Here is a 24322-nt window from a genome sequence, read left to right on the forward strand (position 1 = left end):
AATACATTTTTATCTTCTAGATTGTTTGAATGCCAATAAAACATTGAATTTAAAAAATACCGAAGATTTAAATTTTGTTCGTCATCTTTAATTTAACTGAAGAAAAAATATATGGTTAGCCGAATAATTTGATATAGAACGGAATGAACGATTCCAAATTTGTGTTCATAGTGGTTAATGTGCGGAGCTGTAGTTGGAAAGTGGAAACCATATTAACGAAATAAGTTCCTCAATTAAATTGATGTTGAGCTGCTAGTCTATACTTTCGCTCGCTTTCTTTTTTCTATTCATAGCCCAATTCAATTACTTCTTTAGAAATTGACAGCAGCCATGTGGTTTGTTCCTACTTTATGCATTAATAATTACATAAAGTTTCTTTTAGCACTTTAAAAAGTTTTTGACGGACGATATAAATTGGTTCTTGACTTCTATATAGACAAATCATAAGAAAAAAAAAAATTAACATGTTTTAATCTTAGTCCAGCAGAATGAAAAGAAAAAAAAAACTCAATATGTCGCATGCATGAAGCATGAAAATTATATGTTTCCGTTCATATATACTTTGAAACCGGTCCGTGAGATCACAGTATATATAGTGGATTTGTTAATTATGGTATATCTTCTACGTTATTATTATAAGGTATTACGACTTTTGATTATACAAAAAAAAAAACAACTATATATATTAACTAACTAAAAGCGTGATTTTGGAATAACAAACCAAAATTTTCTTTGAATAAAAAAGAAGAATATTATTGAAGGTAGTTTTCTTAAGGGCAAAGATCGCGTTCAAAGCTGCCCTACGTACCCGCCGCAAACTGCAAAATTTTCAGAAAAAAAAAGCATGACAAATATGTATAATATATATCTTTTCACTATTATTATAACTATTAAGTAATCAAAATTAATACTTATTATAATTTTAAATGGTCACAAACTTGCAAATTAAAAAGTTAACAACTAAATTAGACCCTTAGCTAGTTAGCTTATTGACTCGCCTTCGACCAGTGTATATGCTCGTGACATTACAGGGAAAGATAACAAGAATTTGAAAAGAAAGAAAAAAAAAGCCAAGCTGTTCTGAAATTGGCCGAAAACCTAAATCATATAATAGAGTAGAAGATAGGCCCATGTTTGATGGATCGGAGGCCTATAATATATATAGTCCACTGATGTTGTCTGATATGATCAAATCTATTAATCTTGATTTACACAAGAAACAACATTACAAAAACAAAAGTCAACTGAAAGGAACTGAATAAGGCTTATAACCATATATGATGGTGCCCGGCCGTACCGGTGTGTGGATAGAACTAAATAATCTACATGTTATGTTTGAAACGAATCTTTCTTGCGGAACCCTATTTCCCTCTTTTATTGACCAGACTTTTTGTTTTGGAGAATGTGTTGTGGCATGCCGCATGCGGGGAAGTGTTATTTTCATTATGATGGACGCTTCTTAATTATTTGTATCAACCATTTTCTTAGAAAAGTGAACATGCATGATTTCAGATAACTGTAGCTGATGATCATTCGCACTACATATCAAAGACTATTTCACAAAGTAAATATATACATGGTTGAAAACGTCAAACACAAAGCAGTATTTTATCTGTCTCTTTGCTCTTATCATAACTTTGATTGCAATGGGTATGCCACAGGCCGCATATATAAAGCGTAGGACCATTCACACTTCACAGTATACATAAAACCATAAATTAAACACAACGACAAATTAGTAAACAGTACAAAATCCCCACTTTTATATTCACTTAACCAGATAAATTCAAAAACAGAAAGAATAATGTACCACAAGAAAATATGTAAATTAAAACCAAACTTCTTGCAGTTAACTTCACGTGAGAACTTTGGGAGATTCTCAGTATACAGGTACATCCGTCACCAACTTCTTTTCAACATTAGGATAAAAATTTATTATATGACGATGATATATTGATATAAATAGATAATAAGGTTAAAATGTAGTTGAGTACTCCCCCATATTGATCAATTTCACAAAAACAGACTACTGATTACTTATAAGTTATTATAACCAACCAAATACAGACTACTGATTACAAAACATACTCTCATTGGAAATGATTTCGCTAGTCTACTTTTAAAATTTATTATACACAAATTTAGATAATAATATACATGTGCGTGTTCGGTATGGTAATGGTTTCATGACGTTCACTTACTCAAACTCAAAAGATTATATGGCTCACGTTGTTGCTGAACTTTTTATCTCATCTCATGTTTTCTCTATAAATACGCCTCAATTATATAACTTTACTTAACTCTCATATATCTTCTCTTCATCTTAATTTACTACCGCTCTCAATATATTTGATCTCTCCTCCTTCATATATATTACTTATAACAAGAAGTTATTGTATAATAGTTAGTCATATAAAAAAATGGCTAAGTTCAATATTTCCTTCTTCTTCATCGCTCTTCTTATCTGCTCCACGCTAACATACACTTCAGCCCGAATCAATCCAACCTCAGTTTCTCCGGAAGAAATCTCGATCAAGGTCTAACCTAATTCTCATGGTGTATAATATATGTGTGTGTGTGTTAAATAGTGTGTATGTATATATAATGAAATAATTAAGAAAATGACTTAAAATAAACTTTACTGGCAAGAATATCCAAGTATCCAACTTTTCTAAAAGTTTTGAGGATTGATATGAGTTTCAGGCTTTCAGCTCAAGATTAATTATATAATCACCAAGATAGAAATTTTTTTATCGAGACTAACATTTCCGTCACGTGCGTATATTTTATGTTATGTACAGAAATTAGAACAAGGAGAAGAATACTGTGAAGGTGTTGGAGAAGAAGAGTGCGTCTTGATACGAAGAACTTTAGTTGCTCACACTGATTACATCTACACTCAAAACCACAGTCCTTAAAATATGATTACGTTGTTATGAATATATTGTTGGATTAATAATGATCAGTCCATATACATATCTATCTTCTTGCTATTGTTGCACTTTGTACTTTCTTAAATTATAAACGAAATTACTTCACATATATACACTTGATTGTATCTTTGTCACTTAATCTGAAAATATATGCGTATAAAATAAATCAGTTATATATTGTACTAAGTTTTTTTTTTCTTTCTTCGTTCATACCAAAAGATTCGATAATTAGTTTAAGAGTCGTCTTGCAGTTTTGCAGACCACACAAGCAAATTAGTCTCATCCCATGTCATTTTTATTCCTATTTTGTTTTCAGTCTTAAATTAAAGAAGCTGACTTTTTTGTTTTGCGAAAATTAAATACCCTCATAGAGAGTGATAGCACCAGTTCCTCTCATACCTCACACACACGCATTAAAGATAATAAACGCATACCACCACCTATCAAATAAAGACACAGCTGCATCTATAAATGTAAAATAGAGACATATATGCTCTGGGGATTATGTGTGGATGTTAAAAAATAATCCCTCTGTATCAGAATAGATGATGTTGTAGGATTTTATTTTGTATCATAATAGATGATTTTCTGTATACTTTTATCAATTAATGCTAAGAAATTGCAAAGTTCAAGAATCATTAAATGAAAATTTAAGAGTTTGATGAAATACTATTGGTTAATAATTATAAAAATATAATATTATAAATAAATAATACACTTATTGTTAAATAATAAATGTTTTTCTTGATTCATGTAAAAATCCTAAAACATCATCTATTATGATACAGAGGGAGTATAACTACGAACTTCGCATTAACTCCCCAGATCAATGACATAGACATAAACACAATTATTCACCCATGCAATACTCAACTTTAATAAAGAACTTGTTTTCTCAAAACATATGTTGAAGTTAAAAATTTTGTAAGGTGATACATAATTTTTTTAGAGAATTTAATAGTACAAATACTACAAAGTCATGTATAGAGAGTTTTGGAAAGTGGTCAAAATCAGATCACAAGTTTTTTTATAAAATGGAGAAAAACTTGAAAAAGAAAAAAATAAGAAGAGTTGGTGACAATTTATGTATTTTGGTCCCGTTTCTTCTTTTTTTCCCTCGTGTAACAGTAAAGGGCGTTGACAAAAGAAAGAAGGCTTTTTGATGGGCCAAAATGTTGGGCCAAGCCCATAATATTAATTAGTTGGCATTGCCATAAACTCAAATCTGGAAACCCTTACTTATAAAGATTCGTCGCGAACGGCGGCGACCGGAAGATTAGCTTAAGCGACGGCGACTTCTATCGTTCTTTTGTAAAATGTTTCGGAGGAACAGGTTTCTGTCTTTACCGATGGTGATCGGAGCAGTTGTGTAAGTATTCATCTTTACTTAGGCAATAATCTAAAATCTTGATTGGTTTCTTGAGTGAAGAAGATCTGGTTCTGCTTATTCGCTTTTTAGATTACTCAGTTTTGGACTTAGTTACTTATTAGAATCGATCTGAGCATATATTATTCTACACATTAGTAGAATGCGAGATAATTTTTGAGGATCAGACTTCAATTTTTAGCATATTAGATAAGGATTTTTGTGAATTTGGCTTAATCAAAATCCCAAATTGTTAGATCTCCTGAAATTTGTTAACCTGAACAAAGTCATTAATTACAATGTGTGAAGCAGAGATCAATATGAAAAGAGAGGTTGGTTTGTTTGTTGCATTGTAGGATTGGAGTGGTTTCAGGGAAAGCAATATTTGGGCCTCCGCTTGATCAATACTGGAAGGAGAAGCTGGAAGGAGAAGAAGCTGCTGTTGCTGCAAAGGAAGCCGCCACTGAAAAGAGTTCAGATTCTTCATAATCTCCCTAAAATATTTTTGGGATGTTTAATGTAAATCACGGACCATAAACTAAGAAGAGCTTGGACAAATGTTTGCAAGGAAACACAATGTTAATTTATTGTTCTAGGAGGCGATGCGATGCATACAAACAAAGTGTAACAATGTAGTAAGTGCCTTGTATTTCACGTTTTTTGCAAACTCAAAGAGAATAATAAAACCCTAAGAAGCACATCCTTCCTTAATCATTCTCACTTGGAGCAAGTCGAACTCTAGGATCTTAAAGATGATGATATAAACACCATTCTAATTTGAACAATAGAATCTTAAAAAGTGGTGTAAACACCATTCTAACTTGGCAAATGTCGACCGACCACATGTCATAGTCTCATAGATTACTAGTTAAAAACATTTGGCTTATACAGAGTCTCTAATTTATAGTTTTGAACCAAGTTTAGTACAATCAAAAAATTATGAAAGTTAAATAAGAAAACAATGTGTTAATATATGGTTATAACTTATAAGTTATGATTAATATTAACTGATTTCAAAATTAATTTCTTCTGACAGGACATAAGTTGTATAAACCACTAGAAAGGTAAAAACTACAACTGGAGTGGCCTCTGTTTGTGTGTGTGGTCGGGCCACGTTTTGTGTAACCCACATAAACATCTTTGCATTTATGAATGTAAACAGATTTGTTTTATCTTCATTGTTCCAGCTGAAATCTCAAATAAATGAGTTGTAAAAACATTTTTCAATCTTTTTATTTTTTGTGTAGACGAAATAAAAAGAAAAAAAAATCACCTGAAATGGAAGACCGACACGTAGACAGCTTGATTCTTATGATTTTGAAGAGGCGAGCTCAGAGTCCACCCATCTTGCCACGTGGCTTTAGAATGTTACATGTGGCAAATCTTGTGTTGGGTTGCTAATACACCTCATCATCTTACAAAATTTTATATTTTTTTTTTTATCTATTATTGTTTTTAATATATTCTTCTTTTTTTAATATGAATTTATCTTGATTTTCATTAATCACATTAATCTTTTATCATAAAATCTCATAATATTTTTAACACTTGTAAGGTAAATGTGTCAGAAATAAAAAAAGCTTCCCAATTAGCAAAGATTTGATGGGATGCATTTGTCAAAAAGAAAAAGATGGGATGCATTTGACTAAAATAACTATGAAGCAGCATGTACATATATATATATATATATATAAGTTTAAAATTATTTTGTGCTCTCTCGTATCGTATTGTACAAAAACATCATAGATATGATAAGCAGTAGTAAGTACATGAGATAGATACGCTTTGGCTACAGTTTCGGCTTCTCTTTTTTTTTCTCGTCCACCAACATAAAACTAGTTCTCTCCTCTTTTGTAGCAGCAAAACAAATAAAATAAATTTTCGCAATATTTTTCTATTAGAGAATCTCTCCTCTTTTAGGATTCTTCTTTCTTACATTAGTCTCTCTATTGTATCAGAATCTCTCAACTCAGGTAATCTTTCTCTCTCTCTCTCTCTCTCTCTGTTCGTTTTCTTATTCTTCTTCCTTCTTTGTCTTGAAATTCTTGAGAAATAAATACAAACCCTTTCTCTGACGGATTCAGATTCAGATTCTCATAATAGTGTATGTGTTCATGTGCTCACAGATTGAATTTTTGTTCTATCTTTTCCTGATATCTATTTGCTCTGTTTCGTAATCCTAATATTTTTCCCCAATGCGACTTTATTTTTCAAGAAATTTCAAGCTGAGATTAATCTTAATCTAACAACCATAAAGAACAGAATTCTCAAGTAATGATTTTGATTCAGAAAGGGATAAAAACAGCTTAATTGTCTCAGATTTTTGTTTCATACGTTTTTTTTTTGTAAAATAATAATTTTAAGATATGGTTTAGATTTGATTCTGAACCGAAGGAATCGGCGACTTCTTCTTTATTTAACTTTTTTAACTTTAATGTTTGATTACTCTATAATTATATTTTTAACCTCGTTTACATCGTGGAAGTATATATATAACAAACCAATTTTCGTACATTGCTCCTCTTCTTCTTCCTCAAGTAATTACAAACTTGTTTGTGTATATGCATACTTGCATAGGTCGGATTTTTGAGAGCTGATTAATAAAGGATGATGGAGATAGCTTATCAGCCTCGGATTGATTCCGAGATCGAATCACTAGTCGAGAGAATCAATCCTCCCAGGTAATTTCATACTTTATTAATCTACTTCTTTGTTAATTTTTTCTTACGAGTTGATTTTAATCTTAATATTTATTGGTATTTTTTTTGTGCACACTAATTAGGGTTTGTGTAGACAACGACTCAGACCCAGAGTGCACACTTGTTAAGGTACATATTATAATACTAAAGCTCTCTATAAATTGCTTTATCATGCTAGTTGATATAGATAAGGGACTAATTAGCGATAATTAATCATGTGGTTGATATATGTAGGTAGATAGCGCGAACAAGTACGGGATATTACTGGACATGGTTCAAGTTTTGGCTGATCTCGATCTCGTTATCTCCAAATCTTACATCTCATCCGACGGTGAATGGTTTATGGATGGTAAGTCGTCATCCATCATCAATTTCACATGTCATCATTGGTGGACCACATATATATTATCACAATCTGAAAATTTCTCTTTGTTAGTGTTTCACGTGACGGACCAACTCGGGAATAAGCTCACAGACCGAAGCCTTATTCTCTACATTCAACAGGTGTGACACAAAAAAAAAAAAAAAAATCATTAGTAAATTACACCTAAAACAATCACTGACTTGATTTAATTTTGACTAACTCTTAAACTATAAACAGCCTCGTTTCAAGTTTTTTTTGTTTGATGTTGTTGGACGTATCTAATTACCTCATCAACACAACCAATATATATAAGTGTGTGTGTGTTTTTGTTGTTTTCAGGCAATATGTTCTAGTAGAACGGGAGGTATAACAAAGGAGATGCAGAGTAATCTAAAACGGGAGGTGCAACAGCGCCACGTGTGTACAGAGCATACGGCGTTTGAGATAACCGGAATAAACAGACCGGGTCTACTGTCCGAAATCTCTGCCGTACTTTCCGACATTGGATGTCACGTGACAGCCGCTGTCGCATGGACCCACCACGAGCGAGCGGCCATGGTGATTTATCTAGAAGATGGGTTTAACGGTGGGCCTATTATTGACTCGATAAGAAAGGCCCAAGTAAAGGATCATCTGGATACCGTCATGGAAGCCCATCATATAGTCGGCGATGAGTCTCGCGTCGTCGTGAGGATCGTCGAGGCTAAAGGAGCTCCGGTCGGGTGGGCTCACACTGAGAGACGACTTCATGAGCTGATGTACGCAGAAGGAGACTATGAGAGCTGCTCCGATTGCGATTGCTTCAGTGGTGACAGGTGCGTTTTGCGTTTATATACCAAGTACTAATCACCGAAGCTTCGGTTTCGATACACGATGATCAGATGATGTTACCTTGAATGTGACAGGTGCGATGCTTTGTGGAGAGGAAGATGCGAGAGGATACACGTAGCGATCGAGGCATGTAATGGTTATTCCATGGTGAATGTTAAGTGTAGAGACAGGCCAAAACTACTTTTCGACACGGTGTGTGCTTTAAAAGAGTTACAATTCGTAGTGTTTCACGCAGTCGCGGGAGCTAAAGGTTCCACGGCGGAGCAAGAATATTTCATAAGGAAGAAGAATGGTTGCACGTTAGAAACGGAGGTGCAAAGAGAGAAACTAAGACATTGTTTGGTTGCTGCGATCTCGAGACGGGCTTCACGAGGTTTGAAACTTGAGATTCGGACGGAGAACAAGATGGGTTTGTTGTCGGATGTGACCAGAGTTGTGAGAGAAAACGGTTTGTCGATAACGAGAGCTGAGATGAGTACGCAAGGTGATATTGCGGTTGGTTCGTTTTATGTTACGGATGTGAATGGTGGTGAGACGGATCAGAACGCGGTCGAAGCGGTTGTACGAGAACTGGGTGGAGCGGTTGTGTCAGCTGTTAAAGCGGTTGGGATGATGCCGATGAGGATGGGCTCAACGAGTGATAACAGTGTGGAGTTGCGAGACAAAACTAAGTCGTCGATTGGGAGAATGTTTTGGTCTAAATTAGAGAGGTTATCATCGTCGATAAAATCGTTGTGACGTGTTTAAATTAGTGATTATCATTGTAAATATAGCTGATTTAGAGGAATGTTTGCAGACTATAAAATGAAAAATTCGTAAACTTAGTTTTAAGTCTTTTAGATGTGAATTTGTGAAAAGATTCATTCGATCATAACTGTGACATTCTTTTGTTCTTAGAGCATCCACCGTGGTGTGTTTTTAACTTTTTATTAGTGGTGGAGTTTTTACAAAATGGGTTCTCTTATCAATACATAAGGGAAACAAGTCGAAGTTAAGGAATGTATAACAAACCGCATCCAAAATCCAATTAGTTTTCCAAACTGTATTATGTTATGTTAGGTCGATTTGCACTTTTCCAACGGTTAAAATAAAAAGTAAAAAACTAAAAGAAAATATTTTTTGAACGTTGGGAAGATAATTAATCTTAATTTCCTTTTTTTTTTTGTATCCCTTTTCCTTTTAACTTGGAAACATCACGTCACCCATCAACAAATTAAATCTCATTCGTTTGCTTAAATTCGGTTCCGAATCAAATTGGTTTAATGCAGAATCTCAGTATTGCGGTTTGGGTTTTTTTTTTTGTTTATAACTAATTTGAATTTGATGAACTTGGACAATTTTAGTTGGTATACAGTTAAAAAAAAAAAATATAAAAAAAAAAAGGTCAGAGCAAGGGGTATTATCGGAAAACTAAAAAATTGAAAGAAATTGAGAGAGGTTTTTAATAAAACCCTAACAAATTGCGACGGACGACGGTAGAGGAGCAGGCATTAGAATTAAGAACACACACTCTCTCGATTCCGATTTTAAAGAACCCTACCTTGATAGTTGTGTTCCCCTCTATTTGATTTGACAACAAATATGGCGGATTTGGATTTGGAGCAGCAGAAGAAGAGTAGAAAAAGAGAAAGAGATACTAAAGAAAAAGCAAAGAAGAAGATGCTAAAGAAGCTAGCAATTAAGCCAGAGAATGAATCAATCTTAATCCACGACGAACCGAATGATAAGAAGAAGAAGAAGAAGAAGCTAAAGCAGCGTGGAGATGATGACGAAGAGAACGAAACAGCGGTAACAGCTATTAGCAATGATGAAGAGCCCCAGAAGAAGAAGAATAAGAAGAAGAGCAAGGATGTGAATATTGTCAAGTCAAAAGAAAAAGAAGAAGACAATGGCCAAGAGGAAGAGGAAGAAGAAGAGAAAGGGGAGGAAACTAGTGGGAGTGGTATAATGACTGGTGAAACGTTCGAGTCATTGAATTTATCTGATAAAACTTTAAAATCTATCAGAGAGTTTGGTTTCAAATTCTTGACTGAGGTTACAACCAATTTCGAATTGACTATGATGTTTTCTTCTTTTTTTTTTTAAGAAGAATGATGATTCAGATTTGTATACTTTTTTGCAGATACAAGCTAAAGCAATTCCACCATTGATGCAGGGAGAAGATTTCCTTGGAGCTGCCAGGACTGGTTCTGGTAAAACCTTAGCTTTTCTTATTCCTGCTATTGAGCTTCTTTACAATGTCAGCTTTACTCCTCGCAATGGTACTGGTGTTATCATCATTTGCCCAACTAGAGAGCTTGCTATTCAGGTTCTCTCTCACTCCTTTTCATTTTACCCCATAGTGATGAATGATGATTGATACTCATCATACATCATTTATGTTTTCAGTCTTTTTTGGTAGCCAAAGAGCTTCTCAAGTATCATTCACAGACTGTGGGAAAGGTTATTGGCGGTGAGAACAGAAAGAAAGAAACTGAGCTTCTTGTCAAAGGTGTTAATTTGTTAGTTGCTACCCCTGGAAGACTTCTCGACCACCTTCAAAACACTAATGGTTTTGTATTCAAGAACTTGAAGGTTGTTAATATAACCACAAAATTCTGATTTCTATTCTCTGTGCTACTGGTATCGTCATTGGTTTTGCTTTAATGCAATTCTTATTTTCTGCAGTATCTTGTAATGGATGAGGCTGATAGGATCTTGGAACAGAACTTTGAAGAAGACCTGAAGAAGATTATCAAGATTTTACCAAAGGTAGTAGTATTCTTGGGGCTTGCATAGGTATTCTTATTTACCATAGATACTAGAGATATTAACCGTCTTTTGTATTATTGCTGCAGACAAGGCAGACGTCCCTGTTTTCCGCCACACAGACTTCCCAGGTTTGTTTACCAATCAATATAGTTTTGTCACTTGTTTCTTATTAGTGTCAGTTTAATTAACTTAGTGGAATTCAATTAAAACTATCAGGTTAAGGATCTGGCTCGGGTGTCACTTAAAGAACATGAATATGTTTATATCGATGTGGATGAAGGACGAAAAGAGGTAACAATCAACACAACTTATGTTATTATCTTTACTCACATTTTACTTTATTACCGAAACAAGCCTTTTTCATTTTGTGGAAACTGGAAACTGTAGGTTACCAATGAAGGCTTGGAGCAAGGTTATTGCGTTGTGCCAAGTGCTAAGCGATTAATTTTTTTACTGACCTTCTTGAAGAGGTTCCTTGGGAAAAAGAAAATCATGGTGTTTTTCTCTACATGCAAATCGACAAAGTTCCATGCCGAGCTCTGTCGATATATCAAAATAGATTGCCTTGAAATCCGTAGAGGGATAGACCAGACCAAAAGAACCGCAACATTTATGCAATTTTCAAAAGCGGAAACGGGTATTTTGTTGTGTACTAATGTTGCTTCCCGTGGTCTTGATATTCCTCATGTGGTATGCTTCCTCCACATTCTGAACTTTGAAAATGTCTGAATTGGTTGATCTTTAATCAAATCTCTGTGATTATTGTGTGCTTCTGTAGGACTGGATTGTGCAATATGATCCACCTGAAGACGCTAACGTATGTTGCTTAGTTTTTTTTTTGGCAAATGCGTGTGAGAATTAATGTTAGGAAATCACTCATTGTCTGAAATGTTACTCTCTTATTTGTCCAGACGTATATTCATAGAGTTGGTAGAACCGCTCGTGGTGAAGGAGCAAAAGGAAAGGCTCTGCTTGTCCTAACTCCAAATGAGTTGCAATTTATTTGGCATCTCAAGGTAAATTGTTTTCATTCAATAAAATTATTCAAATTTTAGAAATTTTGATTAAAGAATCAACATATTGTTTTTTGCAGGCGGAAAAAATTCCCGTTGAGCAACATGAATTTGAAGAAGATAAATTGCTCAATGTGAAATCTTTTCTGGTAAAATATTTTTGTTCTTTCTTAAAAGGTTTACTACACTGACGAGACAAAAAGTTGAGAGATTTTTATTTAAAATGTTATTGCAGGAGGACTTGATAACTAAAAACTATGCATTGAAGGAGTCAGCAAAAGAAGCATACAAGACTTACATTGCAGGATATGATTCTCACAAGATGAAAGATGCCTTTGATGTTCACCGACTCGATCTCAAAGTAATGGAATCTGCAGCATAATACACAACATAATGAAATGTCATGAAATCGGGAATACAATCTGTTTCTGTTTTTTTGCCTTAAACGTTAACTAGAAATCTTTGTTTTTTTTTTGTGCAGGATGTTGCGGCTTCGTTCGGTTTCGCCAATCCTCCCAACGTTGCTCTGAAGATAGATCGAGGAGGGTACAAGAGTAAGAGAGAACCGGTTAATAAGTTTAACAGAGGTCGCGGCGGTAGAGCCGGCGGTAAAAAATATGAGAGGTATTAAAAATACAGACTAAAATTATAGTTGCAGAAGAACCAAGACAACGTCGTAGTTAGTATAACTGGCACAAGCTTGTTACGATTGTTGTATCTTTTTTCTTGGTTCTATTACGATTGTTTTATCTGGAACCAGACAAAGGAAGACCAGTGTTGTGACTGTTGTCCCGTTACTTAGAAATTTTGATCATTTTTTTTTTTTGCAATCAAACTCTATATAAAAATGGCAGTTCCTATGAAGGCCTTCATATATGTGTTTGAAGAATATTTACAGCATATTTCAACGGTAGGATCATATATTTGGAAAGATGACTTAGACTTGATGTGTTATATATAAAGAAAAGAACACTGGATGTCACTCCCATCACATCACAATTCATCGACATTAAGCCAGTCGTTTGATTCTTTCTTCACTTTCACCTCTTCTAGCTGAACCCAATCTGGTGAATTTTTGTTTGAAGAATCAGAACCAGAATTGGTAACTTTCTTGTAAGTCACCTTGACGTCTCCTTCATCCTCTTCTTCTAAATCACTGAATGATACATCTTCGTCGTCTTCACCAAGAGGATGATTAGTGTTTGCTCTTCCTTCAATGGCGCTAACAGATGAAGTCTCTTCTTCATCGTTCAACCAATCATCTGCATCGTCTTCTTCCTCGTCATCCACTTGCACATTGATTAATCTAGATGAAGAAGCAGTCTCTTCAATGATAGATTTGTCAACAATTTGTATCTCCTTGCTCTCAATTGGGTGCTTGTCTGTTTCAAAGTCGGATGACTCGATTGTACTCACGATTCTAACAGTTGCTGTTTCTGGTAAAGGTTCATGAGGCACATCAAGAGGTTCCACAATGACAGCATTAGCTTCAGAACTCCCTGCTTCCGTAGGTAATGTGTTTGTTTTCTGTAGTTCGTGTGATAACATTGCTCTTGCTTCGAGTACCTTTATATACAAAGACAAATAAAAAAACATTAGTGACAGGAACAATAAATTATCTAACTTATCCCAAGAAACCTGATCGACTTGCTACTATCAAATCCTACTAGCACCATTTAGAAAAACTAGTTACAAATCTAGCAAACCTGATTGACTTGCTACTATTCAATAATGAGGATCACTGTTTTGATACAAATTACTATCTAGAAAGAGTATGATTTGCATCAACCATAGGATTACATTCATAAGCAATGGAGTTGAAAATCCAACTTACCTGAGGAGTAGAGAGAAGCAAAGCATCGTCTTTACTGAGTATAGGATGCACAAGAACAAAGTAAATCCTCCAGAAGCAATTCTCACTCATATATTCAGGACAAAGCTCAATTCTCAAAGAAGCCAAGCTCGGTGCAAGCCTCTCCACGGCCAAGGCATGCTCATATTGAGCATCGGTCATCTCAAAGTCTGCAAAATTAGTTGAAACCAAACAAACCAACACCAATTATGAAATCATATAAACCGAAACAAACTTCACTATTCCTTAATCTGAAACCAGAAACTTACCATTAAAGCTATCATCATCCTCATCATCAGGTATAGGAAAATCCAACCAAGTCTCAGGATGCATCACAAGATCCTTGACAAACGCAACTAGTTCCTCTGTAACTCCAAGATCCTTGTCGTAATCCTTCAAATCTACATCTTCTGAGCTCAATTGTAAAAAATTCGAAGCGATCTTAGTGAACTCAGAAACAGGTAAGTTTCCAGAGAGCTTAGAAATCCCAGTCCTGAACTCAGATACAGGTAAGTTCCCAGAGAGTTTCGAAATCCCAGTCCTGAATCTCCCACCAATCTCCGCGAAATCGTTCTTAATCCCAGCAATCAGATCCTCATCCTCATCTTCACCTTCCCTCGCGTGATCTGTTCTCTCCTTAAGATCCGGAGAAGAAGACGGTGGTGGAGAGAGGAACGAAGCTACTCCCCAAAACTGGCTTCTCAAGGTTTTGGTAAGCTCGGTGATGTCTTCCTTAACGCCTCGAGGAGACTGTGAAGATTGATTCGAAACGGTCTCATCATCACCACCAACTCGTTGCTTTTGATCATCTTCATCGTCCTCATCTAGCTTGAGTGAGTTCGCAATGGATCTAGCTAACCAAGCCATATCTGAATGATCTTTTTGTTTACAGTTTGAAGCAAAAGCAAAGATTGAGAAATAGAGATAATGAATGAGAGAGCTCCATCTTAATCAATCTTAACTTGTTAAGCTAATAATCTTAATAATATCTAAATTTAAATCTTTTATTAATATCTTAACCGATTTCGTCGTTTTAGCGTAATTCCAATTTAGAGCCAACGAAGATTCACCGTCTTTAAGTGTTATTGCTGGATCTATATAAAAGCCCATATTAAGAGGCCCATCGTAAGATATCTCAGAAGCTTCCATTAACGCCAATTATTTTTGGTCAAAAAAAACACAATATCTTTTCCAAGATTGGTAAACTGGTTAGATTTTATTTTCAGACAAGAGCTCTCACATCAGTGACATCACACGCGTTCAGATACAATGTTCACACAGATATGTTCACAGAGTCTCATATCCAATTAAATAAAAACAGACAGTTATGTAAGAACAGAGAGATAAACGTGTCTTATTGGACAAACAAACAGTTGTAACGAGTCACAAGTCAAATCATCCCTTTCTTATCAATTGTTCATTTTGCACAGTGAATCAACTCATACCAATGCATGTTCATAGAAAGACTTTTTTTTTGTTTCTTTTTGTGTGCCCCTCCACAATTCTGAGACCTACCTACTGTTCTATCAAGGATCACTTGATTTATTTCCTCAATCAAGATTTGGTCTTTTCTTACATTTCTTTTTTTGTGTAACATAACCATTATGGTAATAAGAGTGTCATCACATCCATATGCCAAGAAAAAGGATTCAGAGACTTAATACTTTATTCAAACTCAAAATAAGCTAAATAAGTTACAACAAGAGGCCAAAAAAATGATTCCTTTCTTCAATCTATTTTTCTACTAAATAATGAACCAAACACAACAAAAAAGATCTATACATTTTGCTTCATCTTAACGATTATTCCATTTACGAACCAAACTCGTTTCAACCTCCTAAAGCTTCTCCTGCGAATGTACCACCAGATCAAATAACTTGAAATCTTCATCTATATACATCAACAACATGGGGAAGATCATTGACTCGAGAGGTGTAATCTTTTTATTGGATTGTTCTTGTGAGTTTACATTTGGAGATAAACATTGTGTCTGAAAAGTGTAGACTACATAGCTTCAACAGCTCAGCGGAACGTTGCTTCAAAGCTGGATCACATCCACTTTGGATCACAAGCAGAAGCTTTGCAGCCAAACCAACTTCAACAGCAAGAGACGAACATTCTTCAGAAGCTAACTTGCAAACTGACCAAAGGATCGAAATCGCATAGTTTGTGCACTTCTCAGACACTCTCATCAGTAACCTAACTGTATTCGGAATCGTGTTAACCGAATCTTTCAAAGCAATCCTCCCTTCGCTTTCCAAACACAACGATTCCAACACGAACAGAGCTGATTCCAAACTCTCAGGATCTAAACATGGCAAAACATCAACCAGTTGAGGAACTGCTCCAACCTTAACCATCAAGTTCCTAACTTGTTTATGAACCGAAACCGATTTGAGCAACGTCAACGCAGGGGAAACACCGTTCCTTCGTCTCCTGTCTTTAACCAATCTCATTAGTCCAACAAGCAAACTGTGACTAGAGACAAGCTCTGCTCTAAAACTTTTCTCCTCAACCAACCTCCCAATCAATCTAGCACAGTTGATTTTAGTTTCAATAGAACCATCACTCAACATATCAACCATCAAAGAAACCCTAGCTGGTTGCATTAAACCAGCTTTGGAATCAGAATCAAGCTCAAGATTAACGAGAATCGCAATAGCCTCAGATCCAACAGCGTGAGAAGTAAAAGGACTTAAAAGAGAAGAGATAACAAAGACTCCACCTTCATCAACAACAGTCTTTTTAGCAATACCGTGAGCCATCACAACTTGCTTAAGCTCGCTTAAAGCATGAACCTTTGCTTTCCCTTTAGCCTTTCTCAAAGTGTCCAAAATCTCAATGGCTCGTCCTTGCACGTCTTCGGACCGTTTCTTCATCAAGACATACTTTTGAGAAAACCAAGTGTAGATCAACTGGTGAAGCGTCTTGTTAGGAGTGACCAAATCATCCCAAAGCTCTTGCATCGTCGTGGGGCAAGTACAGTGACCTAATTTGAACCATTTGAGAATGTTTGACCTCTCGTAGGTTTGACCAGTACACAAGGTGACTGGATCTTGCATCGGTTCAAGAGAGATGGGACAGATGAAAACAGAGGGTATTTCAGGTAATTCGAGCTCGGTAATCATTTTCTTCAAATCCAATTGTTTCTTCTCGTCGGTAACAACCACCATAATTTTCCCATCTCCGCCGCCGCAACCACCGAGAACACCGTCTTTAACCGCCGTGTGTAGATCTAAGATATGCCCGTCAAACCCACCATTCTTCGAAGGCTGAAACATTGGCATTTTCGACAAATTCACCCCTCAAAATAAATAAAAACAGAGCCTTTCTTCTTCCTTCCTTCCTTGGTTTTTTTAAAATGAGTCAACAAAAAGGAAACATTCAACTCACGTAATAATAATAATAATACAGCAGTGTATCATAAATACATGATTAATGCTTCCCCCTACCAGCTAACCAAAAAAAAAAAATCTGGATTGTTCCAGAAGAATTAAGAGAGTTTAATTAAAAAGAGATCGAGAGTGAACTCTGAAATCTAGGAACAGAAAAAGAAGAAAGTAAATTTTGAGAGAATTTGAAGAAAACACAGATGATGATTATGTGAAGAGGAAGAAGAATGGGGTGTGGTGGTGTGTTTCGGTGAGAAGGAAAATTATTAAAGCAAAGAGACAAATTAAAAAGGAAACGTTTCTTTTCGTTTGGTCCAAAGATTTTCTCTTTTTCACTCTTTTTGCTCTCAAGGGAGTATAAATTAAAATTAAAAAGATGACAACATAATTAACAAAAAAATACAGATTGTGTTGACCGAGAATTCACAGGGTATAGCCGGTTATCGAGTCATCTCGACCCATGCGCCACACGTGCAAGCTCAAATCCTGTGTTTAAATTCCTGTTTTGTCCTTTGTTTTTCTTTTTCTTTTGACCCAAATATGAGTCTTGTCTATATCTTCAACTAATTTAACTGACTAATAGATACAGACTTACAGTTACAGATCAAAGTATTACTAACATTTAAATTCTATGTTTCTTATGTTAACAGAGCATTCTCTTCACATTTTTTTTTGTAACTGAAACTAAAGCAATGTGTGATTTGCTTAAATTTATATAACATAGGGGTATAATGGTCAGTTTAGATGATGACCAAAGAAAATCTCGCACGTAAGTCAAAAAAGCTGCGAAGAGTCTCACAGTTTACCCACTAAACTCCAAATACCCACGAGGACAGGTTAGGGCACGTGCGATGATAATTTCAAGGCCTAATTTACTCACTTAAACAAATTTTATTTGAATCATTCATTATCAATGCTATTAAGCCTACTACTAACTTACTAAGCAACCCTCGATTTTTCTATACTTACTTGAAAGAAAAAAACTGTAGACTCTATAGTAAAAAAAATCATGTAAGAAAACAAAACATTACTCCTCTCTCCCTTGAGAATATTGAAATGGGATATAATAACCAAATCAGGGTTACTTGAGAAATCCGCAAATCAGGGTTTATGATAATTTTTTTGAATGTAACTTTTTTTTTTTAAGAATTAATAGTACTAGTAAATTCTTTTGTTATACTCCATTAGGTAGGCGTTAAAGTGTTAATTCCTAGATTGGCACGAAAAAGAAAAGAGGAAAAAGTGTAAATAAAGGGATGTGGGGCTCGTGACATGCAAAAGCTCCAGCTAGACATTTGACCATGACAGTGTGTGTATATGTATGTGTGTTGCTTTGACTGTACGCCTCGATCGTGTCTCTGTTGGTTCCGTCCTTTGACTGCTCTGCTCTGTCACCACTACTTATCGAGATTTAACTTTAATTAAGTAGTGTTTGAATGTTTTTAATACAGATTTAAACTAAATGAATGAAGATAATGTTTAGTAATAAGCGAAAATTGATGGGGAGTGTCAGCAGAGAGATCTGAGACCCATGTGTTGTTTTTGTTGGAGTTGAGTACCATGCCAGATAATGCAGAAACTTTGATATTCCAAACACATTTTTTCAAATTTTTAAAATAACAACACGGATTCAGTTTGAATTATATGTTACTGATATTAAATCCCCAATAAATGCTGTCAAAAAATAATCATAATGGAAAAAATCCCCAATATTTGCTTTCATATTTTATAATATTTTTGTTTAATTAAATTTCAAATATAATATACTATATGATTTTTTCAATTCAATATGTTATTATTATTAATAGAGAGGCAATCAATGATTTTGGTGTTGATTTGAGTTTCCCGGTCAAACTAGTAACTTAAAGCGAACCGGCAAGAGTTTTAATTCGATGTGACGTGTTTTGTAATAACGACTAGTGTCATGTGATATTTGAGACTGATTGTGATGTTAAAAAAAAAAACCAATTACTAGAAGATAATTATACAAATTAGTATGTTTAACTAATAAAGGGAAGTTTCTATGTGATAAGAGGGTCCTAGTGACCCATAAGGACAGGCTGTTTAGGGTTCTTGTTCTATACTGTTTTTGACTAATATCACGACATATATTACTGTTGGCATCTGGTTTTTTTTTTTTTTTCCTCTTTTGATTATTAAAACTTAGAAATGAGTTCTTGAAAATTGTCACTAATTTTGAATTAGTTGCCTATATTTATTTGTTTAACAGAATAAATAAAGGCTTATAAAAAAAAAGAATGGTCCAAAAAATAAATTTTCGTTAAAATGTAAGAAAAAAAAGATGTATATATATTGGGCTATAAGGCTTCTGAATGATAGTACTAAAAAAAACGTTGCGCGGCCTTCGTAGGATATTATTAAGCCCAAGTCACTAAAAATAAGAAGAAGAGAGATGCGAAATTGGGTGTGTGTTTTTTTCTTTTGTTCTCTCTTGTTGTCAAAGATATATTTCGTCCGATGTATTATGAATCGTACAAGTTTCAAATTGACTTTCGAAAACTTTTTATTATAAGTGGTGCAAATTATAATAAGAAATTATACAAGTGTCAGCGAGAAATTTATTGCTTTCATTTCAAGTTGCCGAACAGATTGAATCCCATGTTAAACATATCTGTTTATAAATTTTTTAAAAAATCAAAGATGTAGCCAATACTTATTTGACAAATTGTTTTTGATTATCGCTGCCTTGGATTAAAAGGGAATCAAGTCGACAGTGTATCAGTCTATAGTATTTTTGGACACTCGTTTTTTTATTTTTCGTCCAATGAATCTTTCACACATCCCGTCGTAATAATATTCTCAATATTTCAGTATTTTTAGTCATTGTTGATTTAATGAAAGAAATTTGGTGTCCTATCTCAATCCATCTAACAATAATAATAATTTCGACTTTAATATTTTTTGATAACGTGTTTAAATCACATATGGACGGACTACTTGGCAATTGTTGTTTAATTATTGATATTGTAAGCAAGGGTTAAGCTTGAATATGGATAATCATAATCCCAGAGCTTGGTACTTGTTTTAAAATAATTTTCATAGCTTAAAACAGTCCACGACGTTACTTCGAAACTTAATAAAAATAAATAAATAAATAAAACTGCCGGCCTTTTTTTCTAATTAAACAAAGTAGATTTAATTATATAGTTTCATATTTGTAAACTTTTAATAAGATAAGTATCACCAAACTGTAAACATCCAACTAGATACATTTATATGTACTCCAAGTCTAATAATTATCTCTGAAATGAAAATATGCATTTATAACGAAGTCCATACACACGGCATCCTCTCTTCTCGCATTTCTCGAACTCTCGATCTTTTTTTTTATATTTACTGTTTTTATTTCAATCTTCGATTTCACCTTTAAAAACAATGAAAGCTAAAAAGGAGATGAAGAAAGAGAGCAACTTAGCAAGGTTGGTGAAATCTCCGGTTCGTTTCTTGATCATGGCACGTGACGCTTACATACGTAGCATGACGTCATGTTCCGCCGGATTCATCCGCGGTGGTGGTGGCTCCGGTGTTTTTGGGTTACCGGCTGGTAGTTTTCAAATCTGCGAAGCTCAAAGCACTGCTCTCCCTCGTAGCTTCACCTTAAACTCTGCCACGACAACACGTGAACGTTGTAGATTTGTCTCAAACGGCGGAGAAATCTCGGTGGAGACTACGATGGCGATGAGACGACGGATGGATCTCCGGAGAAATTATAGCTGTGCGGCGATGGGAAGGATCGATGAAGACAAGGTTTGTGATGAGTTTGAAGCTGAGGAATCTTTATTTGATTATAGCAAAGATAGAAAAATCGGTGGAGTTTTTACTACTCGTCAACAATAAAAGAAAAAACGAAGACCATACATATTTAAACATCTCTTCTTGTTTTTTTCTTTCTCTCCCATTTCTGATTAGATTCAAAATGCCAAACAGCTAAAGGAATGGATTCTGTGTGCATTGTGCTTATCAGATTTCTTGTTTTTGTATATATATAAAGTTCAATATCAAAATTCACATAGATCATTGATAAAAAACATATAAGAATAGGAAAATTCATATAGATCAGTTTCATATCTTTCACTGATATTTAAGGTACTCGTCTATAACAACAACATTATGTCAATTTCGATACTATATAGTATTAAATGCGAGACATGTTTATGAGATATCATGGAAATAAACATGTTTATCCAAATAAAAAAGGTCAAACAAAAAATGAGATTATTGTCAAGGCCTTTTTTTCCCCTAGGCGACAGAGAAGTCCATTTTACACAACGTCAACACAATAATTGTGCGTACGTGTACATGGAAACAAAAGTTTTGGGGCAATAACACAGAAACGAAACCGCTAAGACACCAAATATAGAGTGTTCGATCGATGTGTTACAACCGTGGCGGGTTTATAAATTTTTATTGTTACTGATTAGGATCATTCTTTTACAAACTTAAGATGGATACAGTTTTTCTCAAATATATTAAAACAATGTGTGTGACAATATTTTATATATACTCAAGAGATTAATTTTATATATAGTATTGTGAACTTTTTGAAACATCATGAAATAAGACAGAAAACGACGGTTAATTATGGCAGTAGAGTGACTCTTAACTGTTGGCTTTGAGATTAATGTAGATGCGTGCCAACATTAACTCTACTTTTGACTGATTCCGTTCATTTTTGGTGGTTTTGATTTTGTTTTTATTTTGTTTCGACTTGTGTGTGTGTTTAGAATGTTTCCGTGTGTTTGTTTTCTGCTTGTTGTTTAATTCTAATGTTTGCATTTGCGTTGAGGGAGAGGGGGGAGTGGAGGTTCAGTATTTGTCGCTACGTTTGCACCCTACACATACATCTAATACACACACACCCTAGACATACATCTAATACACATACACACACAGATGTATGCACCCTATACATACATCTAATAATACTCACACACACATGCACCCTACACATACATCTAATAATAACACACACACATGCACCCTACACATTCATCTATACATGTATACCATAGAGATTTTTTAGTCTACTACTATACATAGAGATTTAGTCTCTCGCACCAATTAAGCGGAAGATGAACAACGTACAAAGTACAGACTATATATATAGACACTAGACAAACGAATCAAGCTTCTGTCGTTTCACTGCCCACTCTACACAGTCAAATCCCCTTTTTCCTCTGTGTCTCCATCCTTCATCAAATAAACCAAAAACAAAAAAACATTTCAGAACATGAGATATATATATAATACCAAAACATTTTTCTTAATCAAGACTTGACAATCGTTCTACATTTTACTGATTTGAGGCAGAAACAGAGCAGTATATATGGAAACCAAATTTTAACGTACTTTCTACTATTCCCAACACACGATATCTACAAAGTTATTGAACCAGAAAAACAAAAAAACTATGAAGACAACAACAACAACATTTCAAGTCCCCCATCGCAACTCTTTGTTTTTTAACACCCACATACATGAGCTAGATTTTTAAAACATGGTCATTTAAAAAGTTTCCAAACTATGTAAAATAAGTCTCTAACACATATACTAGCAGTAGTTTAACAGAGAAAATAAAATGAGCGAAGAAGCCTTGCCACCTGTTACAATGATGATATGCTTCTCTCTGTTTATCTCTCCGCAAGAAGTTGTAGGGAAGTAGAAGATGCTCGGAGTTGGAAACAAACAGCATTAAGCAACAGAAACTTTTAAAACTTTAAACTTGAGAATGCATTTTGAACTTTGAACGAACAATGAGAGAGGAGTATACACTTATATTTATAGGGGTCCAAACCCATACCATTTAATTAAAACAAAATAAAATTTCCATTAGTTCACAACGGTTATAAAAACTTAATTGTTTCTAACGTTCATATTTTCTTTCGGCAACGTTCGTCTGTCAAATCAAAAGTGACAGAATTTTCAAAATATTAAATCAGCATTTTCAATTCAATTGTATATTGTCGTTAGAGAGAAACTAGGTAAAAGAGAGTAAATATCATTAAATGAATATTAGGTCTTAGTGTAACAAATTTGATGACCAAAAGTTATGAACTTTGCCAAAAAAAAAATTTGATAACATTAACATGGAAACATTTGGTTACACCGTGACTCGACATTTTAGTTACATTTCAACTAATACTAAATATGATTTACATCATGAGAGTATTTTTTTTTCTATTTTGACATCTCAACAACGTCAACGTGTACACCATGAACAGAAAGTTTCTAATGTTCATATTTGGGTATTTTCTTTCGGCAACGTTCGTCTGTCAAATCAAAAGTGACAGAATTTTCAAAATATGTATTTTGAAATTAGCATTTTTAATTCAATTGTATATTGTCGTTAGAGAGAAATTAGGTGAAAGAGAATAAATATTACTTAAATGAATATTAGGTCTTAGTGTTAGGCATGTCAATTAGGGCCAAAGCCCGTGGGCTGGCCCGGCCCGGCCTTGAAAAATAGCGGGCTTGGGCTTAAGTATATATATGTCCAGAAAAAATCGAGCCTTTCGGGTTCAGCCCGTTTGGGTTATAGGGTTTTTCGGGCTTAGCCCGACTGGGCTCGGGCCAGTCCGAAAAGCCCTTTAACAAAAATATTTATACTTTTTTGTTAACATTTTTGTTTGATTGCAATATTTGATTAATAATTTATTGTAATTAAAGTTTTAAACTTTAATCTTAGTTTTTATATGTACTTAATAACCATATTTAATACTTTAAAAATGTTTATCTATAATATTTTATATGAATTATATATTAGTTTATTTGGTTAAAGTATCGAAATTTTGTTTAGTCTTAAATTTTTTATATTAAATTAAGTTGGTTATAATGAATATAGATGAGTTATAAAATTTTTGATTGCTTTTTTTTATAGTGCACCTTGAAACACTGTTTTTTAAGGCTTATAAGTTTGAATTTTTGATCGGTAAGATAAGCCCGAAAAAGCCCGAAAAGCCCTGTAACCCTATTAGGGCTGGACTCGGACTTTGAAATATAGGCTCGGAAATATTTCGGGCTGGGCCGGGCCGGGCTCAAACATATGCGGGCTTTACGGGTTTCGGGCCGAGCCGGGTCGGGCCAGCCCGATTGACACCCCT

At 34.6% G+C, this 24322-nt stretch overlaps 6 protein-coding genes and 1 long non-coding RNA gene across 7 annotated transcripts; 5 read left to right on the plus strand and 2 right to left on the minus strand.

Moving 5' to 3' along the window:
- The first annotated feature begins 2112 nt into the window (after positions 1–2112).
- Positions 2113–3110, plus strand: LOC104744373 (phytosulfokines 5). Its single transcript, XM_019238895.2, has 2 exons — positions 2113–2537; positions 2802–3110. Exons 1-2 carry the CDS (start codon positions 2421–2423, stop codon positions 2916–2918), a joined length of 234 nt encoding a protein of 77 aa, XP_019094440.1. The 5' UTR covers positions 2113–2420; the 3' UTR covers positions 2919–3110.
- Positions 3111–4154: 1044 nt separating this feature from the next.
- LOC104744378 (uncharacterized) lies at positions 4155–5013 on the plus strand. The gene is made up of 2 exons (XR_760636.3): positions 4155–4302; positions 4656–5013. It is a non-coding gene; the product is annotated as an uncharacterized LOC104744378 (long non-coding RNA).
- Positions 5014–5842: 829 nt separating this feature from the next.
- Positions 5843–9013, plus strand: LOC104744384 (ACT domain-containing protein ACR1-like). Its single transcript, XM_010465438.3, has 7 exons — positions 5843–6272; positions 6877–6980; positions 7082–7127; positions 7233–7347; positions 7435–7502; positions 7702–8177; positions 8268–9013. The coding sequence occupies exons 2-7, from the start codon at positions 6907–6909 to the stop codon at positions 8929–8931; spliced, it is 1443 nt and encodes a 480-aa protein (XP_010463740.1). The 5' UTR covers positions 5843–6272; positions 6877–6906; the 3' UTR covers positions 8932–9013.
- A 441-nt stretch (positions 9014–9454) lies between these two features.
- On the plus strand, positions 9455–12821 carry LOC104744409 (DEAD-box ATP-dependent RNA helicase 27). Its single transcript, XM_010465469.3, has 13 exons — positions 9455–9494; positions 9588–10227; positions 10316–10501; positions 10582–10767; positions 10861–10944; positions 11031–11072; positions 11161–11235; positions 11332–11634; positions 11723–11761; positions 11856–11960; positions 12038–12106; positions 12193–12318; positions 12439–12821. The coding sequence occupies exons 2-13, from the start codon at positions 9775–9777 to the stop codon at positions 12586–12588; spliced, it is 1818 nt and encodes a 605-aa protein (XP_010463771.1). The 5' UTR covers positions 9455–9494; positions 9588–9774; the 3' UTR covers positions 12589–12821.
- Positions 12796–14880, minus strand: LOC104744398 (uncharacterized). The gene is made up of 3 exons (XM_010465457.3): positions 14079–14880; positions 13792–13979; positions 12796–13523 (listed from the first exon to the last, which is right to left on the minus strand). The coding sequence occupies exons 1-3, from the start codon at positions 14674–14676 to the stop codon at positions 12951–12953; spliced, it is 1359 nt and encodes a 452-aa protein (XP_010463759.2). The 5' UTR covers positions 14677–14880; the 3' UTR covers positions 12796–12950.
- A 575-nt stretch (positions 14881–15455) lies between these two features.
- On the minus strand, positions 15456–17571 carry LOC104744419 (U-box domain-containing protein 31). The gene has a single exon (XM_010465479.3). It carries the CDS (start codon positions 17094–17096, stop codon positions 15753–15755), a length of 1344 nt encoding a protein of 447 aa, XP_010463781.1. The 5' UTR covers positions 17097–17571; the 3' UTR covers positions 15456–15752.
- A 2888-nt stretch (positions 17572–20459) lies between these two features.
- On the plus strand, positions 20460–21108 carry LOC104744429 (uncharacterized). Its single transcript, XM_019238904.2, has one exon. The coding sequence runs from the start codon at positions 20598–20600 to the stop codon at positions 21057–21059; it is 462 nt and encodes a 153-aa protein (XP_019094449.2). The 5' UTR covers positions 20460–20597; the 3' UTR covers positions 21060–21108.
- Positions 21109–24322: the final 3214 nt, after the last annotated feature.

Source organism: Camelina sativa, chromosome 2 (genome assembly GCF_030686135.1).
Source record: "Camelina sativa cultivar CO46 ecotype springtype chromosome 2, ASM3068613v1".
NCBI classification, from domain to species: domain Eukaryota; kingdom Viridiplantae; phylum Streptophyta; class Magnoliopsida; order Brassicales; family Brassicaceae; genus Camelina; species Camelina sativa.

Coding starts and splice junctions, on each gene's coding strand:
- LOC104744419 (XM_010465479.3), bottom strand. CDS start 17,096: ATGCCAATGTTTCAGCCTTCGAAGAATGGTGGGTTTGACGGGCATATC.
- LOC104744373 (XM_019238895.2), top strand. CDS start 2,421: ATGGCTAAGTTCAATATTTCCTTCTTCTTCATCGCTCTTCTTATCTGC. Junction 2,538..2,801: donor CGGAAGAAATCTCGATCAAG/GTCTAACCTAAT, acceptor TGTTATGTACAG/AAATTAGAACAAGGAGAAGA.
- LOC104744409 (XM_010465469.3), top strand. CDS start 9,775: ATGGCGGATTTGGATTTGGAGCAGCAGAAGAAGAGTAGAAAAAGAGAA. Junction 11,236..11,331: donor TGGATGAAGGACGAAAAGAG/GTAACAATCAAC, acceptor TGGAAACTGTAG/GTTACCAATGAAGGCTTGGA. Junction 12,107..12,192: donor TCAATGTGAAATCTTTTCTG/GTAAAATATTTT, acceptor ATGTTATTGCAG/GAGGACTTGATAACTAAAAA.
- LOC104744429 (XM_019238904.2), top strand. CDS start 20,598: ATGAAAGCTAAAAAGGAGATGAAGAAAGAGAGCAACTTAGCAAGGTTG.
- LOC104744384 (XM_010465438.3), top strand. CDS start 6,907: ATGATGGAGATAGCTTATCAGCCTCGGATTGATTCCGAGATCGAATCA. Junction 7,348..7,434: donor CGGTGAATGGTTTATGGATG/GTAAGTCGTCAT, acceptor TCTCTTTGTTAG/TGTTTCACGTGACGGACCAA. Junction 7,503..7,701: donor TTATTCTCTACATTCAACAG/GTGTGACACAAA, acceptor TGTTGTTTTCAG/GCAATATGTTCTAGTAGAAC.
- LOC104744398 (XM_010465457.3), bottom strand. CDS start 14,676: ATGGCTTGGTTAGCTAGATCCATTGCGAACTCACTCAAGCTAGATGAG. Junction 13,980..14,078: donor GGATGATGATAGCTTTAATG/GTAAGTTTCTGG, acceptor CTAATTTTGCAG/ACTTTGAGATGACCGATGCT. Junction 13,524..13,791: donor TGCTTCTCTCTACTCCTCAG/GTAAGTTGGATT, acceptor TTGTATATAAAG/GTACTCGAAGCAAGAGCAAT.